The sequence below is a fragment of the Dioscorea cayenensis genome, chromosome 20 (assembly GCF_009730915.1).
Source record: "Dioscorea cayenensis subsp. rotundata cultivar TDr96_F1 chromosome 20, TDr96_F1_v2_PseudoChromosome.rev07_lg8_w22 25.fasta, whole genome shotgun sequence".
NCBI lineage: Eukaryota > Viridiplantae > Streptophyta > Magnoliopsida > Dioscoreales > Dioscoreaceae > Dioscorea > Dioscorea cayenensis.
In genome coordinates, this window is record NC_052490.1 from 27,728,034 (window position 1) to 27,747,866 (window position 19,833).

Sequence of the window (19,833 nt, forward strand, 5' to 3'; positions counted from 1 at the left end):
AGATATTATTTTCCAAAAATATTTAAACATCAGTTTATTTTGTAATTAATAAGATTTAGATGTAAATAATTTATAAAAAATATTTTAAACAATTATTTAAATGAATTCAGGTAAATTATTAAATTACATGTCTTGTAAATGAGAATTTTTTTAATTTAAGATATTATCTATATTATTAAAATTATAAATCAGAATAATATCAACTTAAGGGTAAGGTCAATGAAGTAATTACTTTGGACCCTTTATTTTTTAAAATCCTCATCTTTAGATTTTTTTTAATAATAATTTTAAAAACTCAAAATTTGAAAGACCATCAATAATTATCATAATATAAAAATATTTTAATTTAATATTTAATCAATGTAATTTAATCTTAGTTAATTTTAAAATTTTAAAATAATATAGTAAGATATTAAATATTTAATTTTAATGCCCAATCAGTCATATCTTCTCTAACTAACTTTTTAAAATTCTATTATGATCATCTGTAATGACTTTTTCATGCATTTGTTTCTCCAAAATTAATATAATATTTATTTCTTTTAATTATAAATAAGACCTTTTTTAGTTATAATATTATTACAATCTTTTTGTTATGTTTTTACTTTGTTGCGTTTTATTCATGAATTTTAAATATATCCTTTTATCATGAGTTTAGTAGTATGTGAAAAGATAAACAAATATCTCAAATAGGTATTTATTAAAATAAAATCTAAATAAATTTAAGTTTTATAAAATAAATCAGAATGTTTATTTTAAAATTCCATTATAGACCTCTAGTTATCTTAAATCGCCCTCGAATCAGAATCATAAAAAAATTGAAATTTTGATAAAAAAAACTTATTTTGATATTTTAATTAATTTTAATTCTTTCTCTTACATTTTACTTATTGTTATAAAATTTTTTTAATGTATTTAAATTTTAATGTTTTTGTTAATTAATTATTTTAAAACTTGTAGTTGTCCCCCTTTCCACCCCCTTCTTCCTCTCTCTGTTTCTCTCTCTCTCTCTCTCCTCTATTTAATTTCTAGCAACGCCCCTGCTTATGCCTGTAAGTTCGATTGTAATGCGTCAACATAGTAGTCTTACAAGTGCATTTACAGTCTGTAAGTCCTAAGGAGTATAGTTCAAAGGTACCTTACGGGATGACTTACGCCTGTAAAGTGAGCCACAAGGGTCATCCAGAGAACATTACAAGTAGAACAAAAGACCCTTATGGCCAGTAACCTCCATGGGGAATTTTGCTGGGTTCCTTATGAGCCAACTTACAATAAGGTAACTGTAAGGACAATTCAAAAAGCATTAAGGCCCATTTCACTATGTCCCTTACTGCCCATAACTTAGTGCTTATGACCTAGATTCCTTATGGGAGTCTTACGCCCGTAAACCAGACCATAAGAGCAATTCAAAGAGTTTTATGGGCCATAGTGTTAAGTCTTTTACAGCCGTAACCAAGGTTGTAAAGGAGATGAAAGACTCACGGCTATAAGCATCCCATAAAGACAAAACAAAGAGCCTTACGATCGGTGCTTACGCCCGTAAGCCGCCAGTAAGCAGCTAGGGTTTAAGTGCCATTGGCGACCTTTGGTGTTCAGTTTGAATTTGTTCTCCACCATTCCTCATCGCCAATGACCCATTCTCTTCCCCATGTTCTTTATTTTCATTTTTGAGTACTTTAGAACGGGTTTGGACCCTTTTGGAAGCTCTTCATCACACCGGATTTTTTTTATCCGCTTGCTTGAAGGTATACTGCTTTTCTCAATTTTTTATGGTAAATCTTCGATTAAATTTGATGAAATCCTTGTTTACATGTTTTATGAGTCAGCTCTATAGTTTTAATAGCGTAAATGTAAAAAATTTGAGTTTCAATGTACAACAGTGGTCCTTACAGCCTGAGCTCGAGGCTTACAGCCATAAGTCATATAGCAAAAGCAAGTATTATGAGGCTTACATTCATAAGTCTCCCTGTAAGCAAGCCATAAACCCTCTTGTTTTAAGAAAATTTTATATTTTTGAACTAAAATTTGTATTCTTTTCTTCTATAGGATGACTCAAGCAAAAAGGACTACTGTCAGCCTGTAGAAAAGAGTGAAAAATAGAAGCATCAAGCTCTAGAGCAGAGGATGTCACTCCCTCTAACCCAGCTCCACCTACGGGGCCCACATTCTCTGCCTTCCCCCCTCTAGCACCCCATTTTCAAGAGCAATACAACTGCTTAAAGATGAAATTGTTTGTCCAGTATTGCCTAATAGATTGCCCTGTGCTTGTGCACCAAGGGTTGGAGAACGATGTTGGCCGCATGGAAGGCTTTGAGGGGTGGAACTGACTACTATCCACTGAGGAGCCATTCAACCGTAACATCACTTTCGAGGTGCTTAACACCTTTGAAGTTGACAAGAGTCCATTAGGATTTTCTCCGGCCGGGCTATTTAGCTTCTAATCTTTGGCGATCCCTGGAGCCTGAGTTATGCAGAGTTTTTCTTGCTGTAAGGTCTTTACGACACTGGCTTTACTACAACCCAGTAGTACAAGGATCTCTTGATCAACTTCTTACCTAAAGTGACAACAACAGGAGTCTGGCTTCATCTCAGTAGTCGGTGAAATTACCATACGGGATTGACAAAGGCATCTCCTTGATCCAAACGGAACATAGGTACTTGCATGTCGTCATTGCCATATCGATAGTAGACTGCACTGATAGTACTGAAGTGGTGGGGTGGCAGGAGTTGTATTTCCACCAGAGTATGGTGTAGCGCCTAATAATCATCCCTATGGAGAGGAGGATTCAAGTGAGTACTTGGAAAACAAGTCCAGTAATAGTGACTCATCACTCTCGTCCGCCATCACCAACCCAAGCACACCTATCCCTACAAAGCCTCTGTGACGCAGACCTTAGATTCAGGAGCAAATCGAGGCACTACAAGCCAAGCATCAGTAGACCCGAGCTAAGCTCCAGTAGCTTCGAGCAAACCAGCACACATTCGTAGATAACACCGACCTCAACAGCGCACTCAACATTCTTAGCCGACTGGTCCCGACCCCTCTGGCTGTCACCCCACCGACTACTCCACATCCGACGATCGACTCCACATCCATCTCAAACACCCCGAGCCTTAGTTTTTCTTTCATTTGTTTGTTTTATTATTCATCACTTGTATTCATCTTTTATAACAAGAGTTGGACCTGCTAGTTTTGAACTTATTTTTGGACATATTAGTGGATTTTTATTTTGCTTTGCTGTTATTTTTATTTTATTGAGCTTTAATGCTTTTCCTTGGCTTCGCAAGGCTAGTAATGCAACATCCAACACTCTCAACTTAAAGGTATACTCACTCGGTCTTTTCTTAACCTTAACTAAACCCCTATCACTTAGGCACAACAAGGAATGCACCATGCTAGTTCAAGGAGTATTTTCCATTCAATTTTAAACCAGGGAAATAATCGATTTCTATCCACCTTCCATATTATTGTTTCATTGTTACCTCTTTTATTCTCATATACACACATTGAGGGCAATGCATGAGATTGAGTGAGGGGGAGGGGCTTAGGATTATTTGAGCTCTTTTACATGCTAAGTTGTCGATTTATGAAGGTGCACTTGAATGATTAGTGGGAGTTTCTTAGTATAAGGGTGGGCACATGTTAGAATGTTTCTTTTTGGGTTCTATTGTTTTTTAGCACACAACTTTTCTATTGTAGCAACTTAGACCTTTGATGAGTTTATATAGTTTCAATTTTTCATTGAACTTCAAGTGGAATGATTGTGAAAAAATTTTCAACTGTAAAAGAATTTGCTTGGAAAAAGAAATAATAAGAACGGAAAGAGTTACCCCTATTAGATATTTAAAACTACTCTCGACAAGTCAGATACTATGTATGCCCTAACAAGAGAAAGAGTTACCTCTTTAGGTGAGTGACAGCTACTGTCCTCTAAAAAAGATGTGAAAAGAGCTACCATTTTTAAGCGTAAAAGCCACTCTACGGGGCCTCGAGAGAAAAGGTTATCTTAAGAGTTGTGTAAAGCTACCACCTTGAAGAAAAGAGAAGTTATTTGTGAATTTTTGCTATTAAAGTCTTGTAGGCTAAAAGAAGCGAAGTAGAGAGTTGTAGCACATACACACTCAATAATCTAGAATAAAATTTAACTATTTTTTAAACTCAAAATTTTTGATATTCTTGCATTATACTTGTCTAATTACTTTTAGAACTCCCCAATTTTCAATTACCTGAGGTCATGCACTTATTCCTCTTGGTTTGTAATTTTCTTTTTGCTTGAGGACAAACAAAATCTTATATGTGGAGAAATTTGATAAATGTATATTTATACATTTATTCAGCATATATTAGAGTATTGTTATGTTAGATGGTGCTAAACATAGTGGAAATTATATTTTCAAGTACCGGGCAATGCTTAAGGACGAGAGAAAGCCAAAAGAAGCAATCAATAGGTAAAACAAGGAATATAGAGCTCTCTCAGCATCAACAAATAAAGAACAAGCCAAACAAAAGCACTTACAGGCACCTTATGGCCGTAAGCCTCAGGCATAGAACCTTACGGGCATGCTTATGCCCATAAGGAAGAGCATAAGGATCAACAGAGGGACTTACGGGTAGGACTTACGCCCATAAGTCAAATCATAAAGGCTATCCCAAGGAGCTTACAAAGAGCAACATATGCCCATATGGGTGGTCGCAAGCGTAATCCAAAGAAGATTACAACCCAGTGCTTACGGGCATAAGCTAGGACATAACACTAAGATAGAAGAACTTACAGACGAGACTTACGGTCATAAGGTGGCCTTTAAGGCACGCAACCCATCATCCCCAGCTCCTTATGGCCTCGTTCTTACGCCCGTAAGTAGCCCATAAGTGGCTAGGTGTAAAACATTCTGATAAGGGTTTTGAATGTATCTTTGACAGCCAAGTTTTGGGAAAGAAAAAAGGGTTTTCCTCTAGATCTTAGAGGGTGAATCATCAAGGAGAGAAGGCTTATCCACCTTAGAAGAAGAAGACTATAGCCATCGAGGAGTACCATGGCGGCGTTTGTTGAAGATAAGGGGGAAGTTCTTTAGCAATCTCAAGAGGCACAATTGAAAAGGAGATTTTAATGTTTTTAGTAAATCTTGTTGTCTCTTATGAATTGTGTGATTGTTCTTCCTTGATAGAGAACTAATTTTGTAGGTGTTTGGTCATAGATGAAATCTAGGGTTAGCTTTTATTGACATTGGTTGTGGCTCTTTCATGCTTTACCTTGATTTCTAGTTGCAATCCTTTATGTTTGAATTTAATCACGTGTTCCTCTTTTCTTGAATGCTATTAAGGCAAAAGCCCTAGTTTCATGTATGATGTGCTTGTGTGATGAGACAAGAGACCCACCTAGCATAGGCAAGCCGTGATTAGAGGGGATTTGTGAGTAAGCCAAGAGATAGGGTACTTTAGAGATGAGAGTATTCTTCCCACAATCCTCCCGATTGAATTGGTAAGCAATTATGTACTCTTTGCAATCATAGGGAGTAGATCTAGAGAGAAATCTCATTTCTACTTTGTATGGGATTAGGGGCGATCACTTTGAGAGAAAGGTTGCCTACACTTTGAATATTTGTTAATTCTTGTTAAGATTTCATAGAGTGTAATGCAATAGTGGGATTGTCTGTATCAGCACCATATTAGACGAGCTACCATTCACCTTGAGAAACGTGATAGTATACTTTAGGATTTCTCTTGGTTTAAATAGGATTGCTAACTTACCACATTTGTCCTAAACTTACAAATCCCTACAGGGAGTCAATGCCCGAGCCTGTGCTTAGCTGTATTCATTTCAGTGCTTTTGATTTATGTTTCTTTTATTTTGTTTTCACATCACACAATTTCGAGTAGGTTAGTTTTTAGATTAAGGACTAGTACTAGTAGACACTATTTTCACTGAGGATCAATACCTTGCTCTTTAGCACATTTTATTACAAGATCGGGATGTACACTTGCGTCCCTATCAAATTGCACATAAAATTATTTATTTTTATGGAATAAAAACTAAGGATACATATTCAAATTGATGATGTATGCATATAAGAAATTTAGAGCAGGTAGTGGAAATCAAACTCTCATTGTTAGGCGAAGGCTAGGGGTTAAAACAAAAATAAAAAAAATTTCGATGTATAAAAACAGGGAGTCTTCCTAGATCTGAAGAATAAAATGAGATCCATAGCATCTACGTCAGCTTATCTGTCTGAATGTATCCAAAACTACTCGCTTTCTAGATGATCCCTCTAAAGTAGGGAGATTATACCAAATCCGTCTAGTCTAGTTACTTCGTTCCCTATGTCTTGGCCTTAAGGCATGGGAAAAAATGGTTACCAATCTATATAATTTATATATATATATATATATATATATATATATATATATATATATATATATATATATATATTATAAGGAAATATTTAAATTTCATTTGTAAATAATATAATAGAAGAAACTGTGACAAGTGGTTTCCCGTCACTAAAATATGTAAAAATAATAGCAAAATCATTCTTTCCTCTTTTGAGTCATAATCAAGTTAGTAACTTTTATTCTATTAGACTAAAATTACATTATAATTATTGAATATTAATATATTAATTAAAATTAAGATAGTAAAATGTCCATGGATTAAAGAAAATTTACATATGAAAGATGAACTACTTTTATTTCTCTTTCTAAAAAAAAAAATAATAAATCTGTAGATCTTCTTTACTCTTCATCTTTCTCAATTTCTATAGCTTCTTCTCCTTGATCACTCTCAAATTTCGTGACTTTATCTTTGGATTCAGTTGGTTCAATCATTTTCTTTTCTAAGAATTTGATGAGACATTCAAGTGCCACATCTACAATATCACTTTTCATCAATTCTTCTGCAACTTCAGCTGGGGTGACTTCAATCTCTTGAATAAGCCTTTCAATAACTTCACAAAGTCTATGGTTTTCTACACTGTGGTAATTGGAGAGTAAACTTTTGAATCCACAAGGGCTACAATATCCCATGTAAATGTGCATATCCATCCTTCCTGGACGTAGCAATGCATGATCAAGGCGATCTTTGTGATTGGTTGTAAAGATGATAATTCTTTCATCACCGCAACTTGACCACAAACCATCAATAAAATTAAGAAGTCCCGAAAGAGTTATCTACATAAGTTAATGAAAAATAATTATAAAAAAAAAATTTTAAGTACTAAAATATAAGTATAATACTTTTTTTTGTTTAAGCTAACAATTTTTTGGTTTACTGGCATTGAGTCCCTCGCATAGAATATTTGTGTCTTTACCGAGGAGGCAAGTTCGAATCTCACTTCACTCATGCAAAGTGAGGGCATAAGTATGCTCAGTTTTTTGTCAAGATAAACGGCTAGGTTGCTAAGAAAGACAAGGACATGCACAAGCTTCAATAGAATAAGTGGGGGCGGGGTCCGCACACACATAATGTTAGGACTACCCGCACACAATCATTAGTCACATAAGTATGTTGAGTTTTTAACTTCATACCTACACATCACACCCATAACATGGCATGGCGTATCCATATTATAATAATAAAAAAAACAAAACAAAACAAAAAAAAACTTTTCATGTTCCATGTTCTAATTTACTATCTTTGAAAGGTTGAATGTATATGTAGTCCTCTTAACATGACAACTAATAATGCCTTTTAAATTTGTTCAAATTATCATGGTTTCATCTAGGTTTTGTTTTAAAAAATATTAAAAAAAATGCAGATTTAGGCAAAATGATGATTAAATCACCATTTTTGCATTAATTAAAGGAAAACAGTAAAGGATTTACCATTTTCCTTCCTTGGCATAGGAAACGTTAAATACTTTTACCGTTTCCATTGGTTTTTTTATTTTTATTTTTTTAATTTTTTATACAATTATTCATTTCAATACTTTAAATGTTTTGAATTACATTTTTTTTTATAATTTTTTAATATAATATTTTTACATTTTAACCCTTAAATAAAAAGTCACAATAATTAATGCACTATTTTCGGGGCCTAGGTGTTGGTCATCTGTGGGAGACATTGATTTCACCCTTCCAGAGTTACAGGATAGAGGGATTTTTCTAGAAGGTCTATAAACCACTGTAATTGATGCATCTCTATACTAATAGAGGACAAGTGCCCCGTTAAAGGATTGTTAAAAAGACAGATATGTATGAAGGTCCACCAGTTATAGTGGTTTACAAACTTCCTAGAAAAATCCCTCTGTTCTATAACTCTAGAAAGGTGAAACACTGTCTCTAACAGGTGACCTACACCCAGGCCTTGAGAACAGTGCAGGAAGAGTATTAGACCTAAGTGTACAACGTAAGTTCTGAAAAGTGCATTGATTGTTGTGACTTTTTATTCAAGGGTTAAAATGTAAAAAAGTTATATTAAAAAACTATATGCAAAAATGTAATTCAAAATATTTAAAGGGTTCAAATGAAAAATTGTATAAAAAATTAAAAAAAAAAACCAATGAAAAGGGTAAAGAATTTACCCTTTTCCGTGCAAAGCATGGAAAACGGTAAATCCTTTACCGTTTTGTGCCTAAATCGGTATTTTTTTTTTTAAATGCTTATTTACGTAATTATTTTAAAAAAATATAATATTTAAAAGCCTTAAGATCTAGAGCACATAACCATTTTTCAATTTTAAAAAATTAATAGACAAACAAGAGTAAAATTTAAAATAAAAAATAAAAATATTAATTAAAAAAACCAAGGAGAGAACTCTCACCTTCTCTTGGTTGAAGCCACCATGCCAAGAGGAATGCACTATCCTCGGAACTATTTCCGAAACCTCCTTCCTATTTTCCAACTCTATGCTACAATCTATATCTTCCACCACTAGTATAGATCTATTAGCAGTGCTAACCAATAATTTTCTCAGCTCAGAATTTGAGTGTATAGCAGTGAGCTCCAAATCATAAACATCAAACTTCAAAAAGTTGGCCATAGCAGCAATCAAGCTAGACTTCCCTGTTCCAGGCGGCCCATAAAGTAAATAACCACGCTTCCAAGCCTTACCTACTTTTTTGTAATACTCCTTTCTCCTCACAAACCTCTCCAAATCCGCCATGAGTTCTTGCTTGAGATTCTGCTCCATGGCCACCGTCTCAAACGTTGCCGGATGGTCTAGGTTTACCGCCGACCACATGTCACTCCTTGGCCGATGCACACGATCATGCCTCACAGCATGGAGCTTAATAGCCTTGCCTTTATTCTTGATGGCTTTAGCTTGGCTAAGTATATGAGGAAAATAAGACTCAAGAACCATAGATTTGTGTTTCTGGTGGAATGAGACCACAAAGGTTCTTTCCTCCGAGGACATGATTGAGCCTCTATAGTGATAGTTTGATGGGGTTGGAATCTCATGTTGTGTTTGGTGACATATGCATTTCCACTTGAAATGAACACCTTGGAAAGTGTCTATAATTTCTTCTCCTTGATGCATGGTAATTTCTAAGGTCTTCTCACCCTCCATCTTGCTTGCATATAGCCGACGAGTGTTTGGGGAAATCTTGGTGCTTAGATAGGTTTCAGTGGCTTGGTATATTTCACTGGGGAAGAAGCCATTGTACTCTTTGATGATGATAGTAAGTTGAGAAGAGAAGTGGCGCCCTAAGAGGTTGTGGAAGGAGTTGAGAATGTGGTGGCGGAGTGAGTTGGGAAGGACATCATTGATGATAGTGCGGACAACAACAATGGAGGCAGCAAGAGATGCCGCGGTTGATAGCATGGTTTTGGCGGTGATCATGGAAGCCTCTTTGCTTTGAGAAGGCATTTTGTGGTTTAATTTTGAGTAGTGTGTTAGTACTAATGTGCTGGTAGATGCCCAAGATTATGGAAGAATATATACATATATAAGAAGGTCACTTTTCAAATTATATCAACTTTAGAGGTCAAGCAAGTTAAAGGAAGCATCATACTTGGAAAACTTCTAGCTATAAAAGACTTGCCAAAAGTCATGGCCAGACAACTAGGCTTGTAATCAAGTGTCAAACACACACACAAAGGCAACAACCTAAGAATCAAGAGCCAGACACACACAATGCCAACAACCCCTAATAATTCAACACAACATTTAATGTTAGGGGTTGTTGGCCTTGTGTGTTTGACACTTAATTCCAAGCCTAGTTGACTGACCTTGACTTTGGCAAGTCTGTTATAGCTTGAAGGTTTCCAAGTATGATGCTTCCTTAACTTGCTTGACCTATCTGAAGTTGATGTAATTTGGAATTATGTCTTTGGCCAATTCAACTTTATGTTGAACTAAGCCACAGTGAGAAAATGACAAGCAACATTATCCTTTCCAATTTCCTCTCGTTTTCATTAAAACAATAATTTGGGGTGTTTCATTGGCTTATAGAATACGGGGTTAGGAGAATTTTTTAAAAAATAATGGATTTGATAAAATTTTTATTTGAATTGGTCAAATATTGATTCAATTAAAATAAATATTTTAAGATTAAAATTTAAATTTTTAAATAATAATAAATATTTAGCAATATTAATAACTTTTTAATTAATTATCAATATTTATTTTGAAAAACTTTATAGATATAAAATATATCTATATTTTATTCCAAGTTGTTTAGTTGAAAAAAATTGTGCTTATCCACTAAACAAAGGAGTAGTAATTCAAATTAGAGGTTCCAAGCTATAATCTCTCCTTTGAAAAAAGACTTCAAATAAATTTTTGTCCATGATGTGATCTCCTATATTTCTCCTTTGTGAAATATATTGGTAAAATAGTTTAATATATTAAAGTTTCTCAAATGAAATCTCAATTATTCAAACAAATATAAATATATTTTCATCTGTTTAGTTAATGTAAGGAATTCACACATTATTCAATTTAGCTAGATCATATCTACATTGGTTTGATTTAGTTATACACAAAAAGAATTTTTAGTAGTTGCCGAAAATAAGATATCCTTATAATATAAATATTGCATGAGATGAGTAATGATTATTGAGTTGTGTGGACCCTAATCATACTGAACACCCAGTCTTTTTTTTTTTTTGGAAATTATAAGGGGTTTTTCAAAAAAATTTCCACTGTACTAGGGTTTTTTCTCTTATATATATATATATATATATATATATATATTCATCCTTGTAAAAAGTGTGTTGTTGGTGAAGAAAAGTAAATAAATTAACCACAGCCGTAAACGTAGCCCTAGTTTTGAGTGAACTACGTAAATCTTTGTATTTTTTCTTTTTGTTTGTTTGTTTGTTTTTTTTTTTTTTTGCTTGTTTTCTTTTATTCTTGCCTTTGTTTCTTAGTTCCTAACAACTGGTACCAGAGCAAGGTTTTTGGTTTTGAGTGGGAGCAATGGCAGAGGAAGTAGGAAAGGCATCTGGAGTAGAAAAGTTTGATGGTGCAGACTTCGAGTATTGGAGGATACAGATTGAAGACTATCTGCATGCAAAGAAATTACATCAACCTCTCTTAGGGATAAAACCTGAAATGATGAAGGCAAAGGATTGGGTTCTTCTTGACAGACAGGTACTGAGAGTTATCAGATTAACTCTGTCAAAGTTTGTTACACATAATGTTGTGAAGGAGAAGACCACAACAGATTTGATGAAGGCGTTGTCTAGTATGTATGAAAAGCCATCGGCAAATAACAAGGTGTATTTGATGTAGAAATTGTTCAATTTGAATATGGCAGAGAACGCATCAGTAGCACAACACCTGAACAAGCTCAACACTATCACAAATCAATTATTGTCTATAGAAATTGATATTGATGATGAGGTTCATGCTCTGATCGTTTTGGCTTCTTTGTCGAACAGTTGGGAATCAATGAAGATGGCAGTTAGCAATTCTATGGGAAAAGAAAAGCTCAAGTACAATAATATATAAGATCTAGTTTTGGTTGAGGATATTCGCAGGAGATATACAGGTGAAACTTCAGGATCTGGTTCTGCTCTAAATCTTGAGACAAGAGCTAGAAACAATAACAAAAATTCAAATCGAAATAGATCAAAATCTAAAAATTTCAATCAAAACAAAAGTAAATTTAGATCAGGTCGTCGAGTACAATGCTTGAATTGTGGGAAAATAGGTCATTTCAGTAACCAATGCAAAAGCCCTAAAAAAAAGAATGAAGATGGTTCTGCTAATGCTGTAACATAAAAGATACGTGATGCATTACTTCTTACAATAGACAGTCCACTTAATGATTGGGTTTTGGACTCAGGAGCTTCATTTCATACCACTCAACACCAAGAAATCCTACAAAATTATGTTGCAGGTGATTTTGGGAAGGTGTATTTGGCTGATGGTTCAGCCTTGGATGTTATGGGTATGGGCGAAGTCAGGATATCTTCGCCCGATGGATCCATCTGGTCATTAGAGAAGGTTTGACATATTCCAAAATTAAGGAGGAATATGATTTCTGTTAGATAGCTTGATGATGAAGGGCATGCAATCCTTTTTGTTGGTGGTATTTGGAAGGTTACAAAGGGATCCAGAGTATTGGCTTGTGGGAAAAAGACTAACACTCTATATATGACCTCATGTTCAAGAGATACAGTTCCAGTTATTGAAGCAAGTACTAATGCAAGCCTATGGAAAGCTACCAGAAATAAAGTCTATTGATTTTGACATATGTGAAAGTTGCATCTTAGGAAAGCAGAGAAGGGTGAGATTCTTGAAAATTGGCAGGACTCTGAAGGTTGAAAAATTGGAATTAGTGCAGACTAATTTATGGGGACCTTCACTGATTGCATCACTTGGAGGTTCAAGGTACTACATAACTTTTATCGATGACTTAAGCAGAAAGGTGTGCGTTTATTTTTTGAAAAATAAATCAGATTTGTTTTAGACTTTTTAAGAAGTGGAGAGCCATGGTTGAGACAAAATCAGGTTTGAAAGTAAAATGCTTGAGATAAGATAATAGAGGAGAGTACGTAGATTGAGGGTTCAGTGAGTATTGTGCTACAAAAGGAATTAAGATGGAGAAGATTATTCCTGGCACACCACAGCAGAATAGTGAGGTAGAGCGCATGAACATAACTCTCAATAAGTGTACTAGGTGTATGTGGCTACATGCTAGGTTACCAAAAGTGTTTTGGGCTGATGCTGCTAGCACTGCAGCTTACCTAATAAATCGAGGACTACTATAGACTTTAGAAATCCTGATGAGGTTTGGAGCGGTAAAGAAGTGAAGTTATCACATCTAAAAGTTTTTGGGTGTGTAACTTATGTTGACATTGATTCTGATGCCCGAAGTAAACTTGATGTAAAGTCTAAAAGATGTTTTTTCATTGGCTATGGTGATGAGAAATTTGGTTATAGATTTTGGAATGAACAAAAAGGAAAAATCATCAGAAGCAGAAATGTGATATTCAATGAAAGGGCTATGTGCAAGGACAAGTCAACCATATTATCAGATGTCACATATCAAAAGAAATCTGAGTTTGTCAACTTAGACGAATTGACTGAAAGTACTATTCAGAAAATGAGTGAAGAAGATAAAGAGAATGCAGATTCATAGGTTGATCAGAGTACATCAGTAGCTGAAGTTCGCAGATCCTCCAAGAACATTAGACCTCCTCAACTTTATTCACCATCACTAAATTATCTTCTACCAACTAATGGTGGTGATCCAGAGTGTTATGATGAAGCTTTGCAAGATAAGAATTCAAGCAAGTGGGAGTTAGCCATGAAGGATAAGATGGATTCCTTGCTAAGGAATCAAACATGGGAACTGACTGAGTTGCCAGCAACTAAGAAGCCTTTGGACAATAAGTGGGTATACAAAATAAAGAATGAGTATGATGGTAGCAAATGATACAAGGCCAGATTAGTAGTTAAAGGGTTTCAACAGAAGGAAGGCATTGACTACATAGAGATATTTTTCCAGTTGTGAAGATATCAACGTTAGACTGGTGCTTGGAATTGTAGTTGTAGAGAATTCACATCTTGAGCAGTTAGATGTGAAGATAACGTTTCTTCATGGTGACTTGGATGAAGACATTTACATGCTTCAACCATAAGGTTTCGTTGTTCAGGGGCAAATGAATCAAGTCTGCAAAATGAGAAATAGCTTGTATGGCCTGAAACAAGCTCCAAGACAGTGGTATAAGAAATTTGATAGTTTTATGCATGAAATTGATTTCAAGAGATGTGAAGCTGATCACTATTGCTATATGAAGTTCTTTGACAATTCTTATATCATCTTAATGGTGTATGTAGACGATATGCTCATTACAGGGTCTAGCATTGAGGAGATCGATTATCGAAAGAACCAATTGTCAAAACAGTTTGTAATGAAAGATTTGGAAGCTGCAAATCAAATCCTTAGTATGAGAATAATTAGAGATAAGGCTATTGGTATATTGAAGCATTCACAGTTGGAGTATGTGAAGAAAGTTCTTAGTAGATTCAATATGAATGAAGCTAAATCTGTAAGCACACCCTTGGGTAGTCATCTCAAACTGAGTAAAGAACAGTTACCAAAGATAGAAGAAGAAAAGGATTACATGAGGTAGGTGCCCTATGCCTCAGCTATTGGCAGCCTTGGTGTATGCTGTGGTGTGTACAAGACCAGACATTGCACATGTAGTGGGAGTTGTGAGTAGATTCATGAGTAAGCCTGGAAAGCAACATTGGGAAGCGGTTAAGTGGATTCTAATATATCTGAAGGACTCATCAGATATATGTATTTGTTTCACAGGTGCAAGTTTGAAACTGCAAGGTTATGTAGATGCTGATTTTGCTGGAGATACTAATAACAGGAAGAGTACTACAGGGTACATCTATACATTGAATGGCACTGTAGTTAGTTGGATTTCTCAATTACAGAAAGTTGTTGCTCTCTCTACAATAGAAGAAAAGTATGTTGTTATTACAAAAGCTAGCAAAGAGATGATCTGATTATATTAACCAAGGTAGTTATTATTGACAAACTAAAGTTATGCAAAGCTTTAGTTGATTTGAGCACCTGATAATTAGAAGTTTTTGTCATCGGTCTGTTGTTCTGTTGTGTTTCTTTGAAGATTTGAAGCTTGAGAACTTAGATGAGATCAGTCTCCAAGTGGGAGATTGCTGAGTTGTGTGAAGTCTAATTATACTGAACACCCGATGTGTTTTTTTTGGAAATTTTGAGGGGTTTTTTTCAGAAATTTCCACTCGTATTAGGGTTTTTCTTATACATATATATATATATATATATATATTCATTCTTGTAAAAAGTGTGTTGTTGGTGAAGAGAAATAGTGAAATCAGCTGGCGGCCATGGGTGTAGCCCTAATTTTAGGTGAACCATGTAAATCTTTGTGTTTTTCCCTCTGGCTTGTTTTCTTTTATTCTTGCCTTTGTTTCTTAGTTCCTAACAGTGATCTATGTAAATTTGCATTTAATGAATTTACCTCGTGTCTTATGTAGTGGTGGAACTACAAACAAAATCGAAGGATGCTCAATTCAAATTTAATAAAAATTATAAATATTAAGTAATTCTATTAATTCAAACTTAAGATTATAATAATTAATATTTTAAAAATATAAAATATATATTAAAAAACAACTCAAGACAAATTCATAATCTAATTCAATTATTAAATGCAACAATTACTCAACAAATAATCAAATAAATAATCAAAGTTTTTGTAACAGTTAATCACAATAAATATCTAACAAATTTTTACAATAATTTTAATAACAAATAATCAAACAAATAATTAACAAATATTGAATAATTATTTAACAAATATTAAATATTTTTTCATAGCAAATATTCACACAAAAAATTAAACAAATCAAATTAGATATAAAACAAACATAAAAAGAAAAAGAAAAAAAGGTAAATCCCTATAATGAACCATAAAACTTAAGCTCGGAAGAGATTAAGTAAAGTACTAACGAGACAAAACTCACCAATCGACGCGATATGCAATGTCTTTTTAAGAGAGAGAGCAATTCTTTTTTGGGAGTTATCTTTATTTTTTTAGTTAGCTTTAAAACACAACACTATAATAAGAATGTAAGATTGAAGAAATCATTAGTGAAAAGATAAGTGATTAAATATTATCTTTGCCAACCAATGGAAAAATTAATCGAACGATTTTATCTCAATTGTGCATGGAAAGAAGACTGTCTAGAAAATGAAAACATATATAGATGATGTACATTTCGGATATGAATATGGTGAGTACTCTAAAAGAATAAGAACGGAAGAGCATTTTAGAAAAGAAGAGCTTTTAACAGAAGAAAAAGAAATTACTAGGTAATTAGAAGAAATAGATATCGATGACCTAATAAGAAAATCAGGAATAGTACACAATGATGATGGAATACATATGAATGTACAAAGAACCCAAGCATAAGGAGTAATAATCAAACAAGCTTTAATCAAGTGAGCTCATCTAGTCCAAGAAGGTTAACAACTACTGAAAACATCTCAAGAACAACACAGCCACTTAGCCAACAAAGTAATTATGAATTTTTTTAATTATCCAAAATAGTCCTTTAGAACTTTTAGCAAAAAAGAAAAACTAAATCCCTTAGAAGTAATAAAGACTATGCGGCAGCAAAATTACCATGGTAGCATGCTAATAATTAGTACAGTACATCCTCAAAAATGGCCTAAATTATTAGACAAATGGGAATATGATGCCATCAATACATTAGAAAGATTACTACAAACATTAAATAATGTAGGGGGCAATTTTCTGTACAGGTCACCATACTTTGGACTTATTTCAAATTAGGGTCCCAACTTCAATTTATATCAATTTGATTACCGAACTTTGATTTTTTTTTTTCACGGGCAAGTGACCTAATGGATTCTACCTCAGCACATACTTGTCGAGCTGGCTACCACGTGTTCCCCTTCCACGTCAAAGATAGTTGCCACTTGGATCAAGATTCGCCACATCGGGGAAGCTTCACCACATCGTCAACCATGTCAAAATGTTTTCACCACGTCATCAACCTCAGCCACATATACAAGGAGGGCCATAGTCGGGACAAGGTGCCCTTGTTTTTGGGGCTAATACAATGACAAAGAAAGACAAAGGAGAGAAGCGATAGAGAGAGACAAAGGAAGAAAAGGCGGCATTACCAAGGTCACCGGCGTTAATCAAGTATAGGAGAGAGGCATAGCTGACTCATGGACGACTGTGGTCATCAGTTCAAATAGAAGGAGGAGGTTTCAACCTTGAAGGTGTCAGTAAATTGGAAAATAAGGTCGCCAGGGCAAGAAGCTCTGGAATATTGTAAGTGCTTCTCTTAAACCTTGCATTCTTGTTGATATTTGATCTTTGAAGCCTTATCTAAAGTCTGGGGTTTGCTTCTATTTTGTGAAGATGTCAACTTAGACCATATAAAACCCCTAAAGTCAATTAAAGTGGTTTACTACTATTTTGTGATATCTGCAAACCAATCACCATGCATTTGAAAAAAATGTCCAGATTGTCTCAGGGGAGAAGAAGATTATGTGCATGTGTATATATATAATATAACAATAGACAATATAAAAATAGATCATGGAAAAAGTGGAAGTGGTATTATATGCATAAGCAATATAATAATCAGCAGTGACATATACAATATAGGTTAGTTATATGCATAAGTTGTTTTCACATAACTTTGACTATTGTTTTGAATTCAATTTTGTGTTACTATCACACCCCTACTCACGAGCCCACGGAACGTGACAACTGCCGCGACAATTCAGAGGAGGGACACTCCGCCACTTAACCCTCTGGGCGCCGCAAGGCTAATTAACAACCTTGAAACAACAATATTTATACTAATACACAGCGGAAGTAGCAACAACAGCAACCACAATAATAAACAGAATTAGAGGGGTTCACAAATGCATAGGGAAGCAACAACAACAACAGCACGCAGCTAATACACCAAGGGTTTAAGAATTGTTTAGATACAAAACTATGCAACAAGGTTTACTACCCCCTAGTGTATCTAAAAGTCAAACAACCTGTCTATAACAAAAAGGAACATACATGAACTGAAAAGATACACAGAAGATAGAACAATAGCAAATGTTCAGCACACTACCACACCGCCGACCTACTACCTGTAAAAGGCTGGGAAAAAGGAAAGAGGGGTGAGCAACTAACATTACTTAATGAGGGGAGATTAGTACAACTCTAATAGAAATATACCACAATAATGGCATAAATCTCCAAATATGATACTTTACAAAAAAAAAAAACTAGTTTAGTGCATGAATGCATATAATAGCAAACTTTATTACAAAATTGCAAGAAAGATTGAATAAGAAAACATTTTACCATAAATAGGGTTTTAGAATATCAAAATGTGAAAATACTGAATATAGAGTTCCAAATTATAGGAATAAGCCAATCATGAAGCAAAGCTTCTATAATAAACATGTAAATCAAAATAGTTCCCAATTATAAGTATAACAAAGTAAATAACATGAATTTCACAATAAATAAACATAATACTAGTGTCAAATCAAATTTATAAGAGACTGGCCTCCTAAGAGTGACAGCTGGGCTTCATCTACTTACCATAAATTCAAGATGACACTACAAAAGATACAATGAGAATAGATCTCAAACCCAAAATAAAACAACACCCAACACTCACCTAGCATAAAGTGGTCTAGAAACCTCCATAAATCTTCACCGTAGCCACAGCTAGGTTTAGAGCTGTCAAAGTACTCATGCCCTTGATGTTAGCCCATCGGTTCACCGTATGGAGACAACGGCTACCCAATGAATATCCAGTCAAGACTCTATACTCCCACCTGAACTAACCCTCGTAGTAATCAGTCGATCTACCACGACTGGCCGTGGAGGCCGCCTACTATAGTATGGTATCACTATACAAACTCAACAATAAGCACAACCCCACATGGAGTACAATAGCCAACACAATAAATAACAATAACAATACCTCAGCCATTTCCATAAGGAAATGATAAAAGCACAAGCAAACTCAAGCTTTTAACAGAAATCAATTTACATAATCCAACACAAGAAACAACACGGAAATTCTTTCCTTTGAACACAAATTGCATAAAAGAATAACAAAGAAATAAACTCCTTCCACGGTTAAAACTTCTCAAAAGTAATCAAAATAATCCACCAAAAACTCATTAAGAAAGATAGATTATATAAACATTTAAATATGGGTAATCTTCTAATAGAGTCATACTTAATAGTCACACTCACAAGTTGACGATTTCTCTTGCTCCCAAGCTAATCCTCGGCTAACTCTTTATTTTGAGCTAACGCCTCACCTCCTTGCCAATCACAATAAACAACATCAAAGATAAGTACAAAAAAATTCAAGCAAAGAAACCCTAGGTTCCTTCTACAAAACAACCCTAAATCGATTCTAGGGTTGGCTCAAAACTAGGTCTAAAGGTTATACCAATGAAGTCCTAAGAGTTAGAGCTTTACTCTAATCCAAAGAAATCAAAGAAACAAGTAAAGCTTGTCGGTGCTACAGTAAACTCGGGATTGCTACAGTAAACCAGCCCTGAAACAATGATTTTCTCCCAATTCACAACACCTGAACAAGAAATTTTTTTAGAAACATTCACACAACTTAGTAACAAAGACCTTGTCTTTGATTTGAGCCTAAAATCAGCCAAACCAAGATGTATTTCTAGGTTTTCGAAGATTTTCAAAAATGAAGAAATACGAAAGAAAAACCTTGGATCAAACCTAAACTCGCTCAAGTGGATAAAAGGAGGAGAATAGCATCTATGATTCACCGGAAAGGTCGCCGGAAATTTTTTTTTTCTCACTTTGAGGTGCTCAGCCAAATGAGAAACAAATGAGAAGAAAGAAAGAAAGAAAGA

General features: G+C 34.5%; 1 protein-coding gene across 1 annotated transcript; it reads right to left on the bottom strand.

Annotated features, from left to right (window-relative positions):
- Positions 1-6,633: 6,633 nt before the first annotated feature.
- On the bottom strand, positions 6,634-9,851 carry LOC120251132 (AAA-ATPase At3g50940-like). Its single transcript, XM_039259673.1, has 2 exons — positions 8,757-9,851; positions 6,634-7,165 (listed from the first exon to the last, which is right to left on the bottom strand). The coding sequence occupies exons 1-2, from the start codon at positions 9,801-9,803 to the stop codon at positions 6,731-6,733; spliced, it is 1,482 nt and encodes a 493-aa protein (XP_039115607.1). The 5' UTR covers positions 9,804-9,851; the 3' UTR covers positions 6,634-6,730.
- Positions 9,852-19,833: the final 9,982 nt, after the last annotated feature.

What these genes read in the sequence shown, in the direction of transcription:
- LOC120251132 (XM_039259673.1), bottom strand. Translation starts at nt 9,803, where the DNA reads ATGCCTTCTCAAAGCAAAGAGGCTTCCATGATCACCGCCAAAACCATG. An exon ending in GTGGCTTCAACCAAGAGAAG is followed by an intron (nt 7,166 to 8,756) that starts GTGAGAGTTCTC and finishes TAACTTATGTAG; the next exon opens with ATAACTCTTTCGGGACTTCT.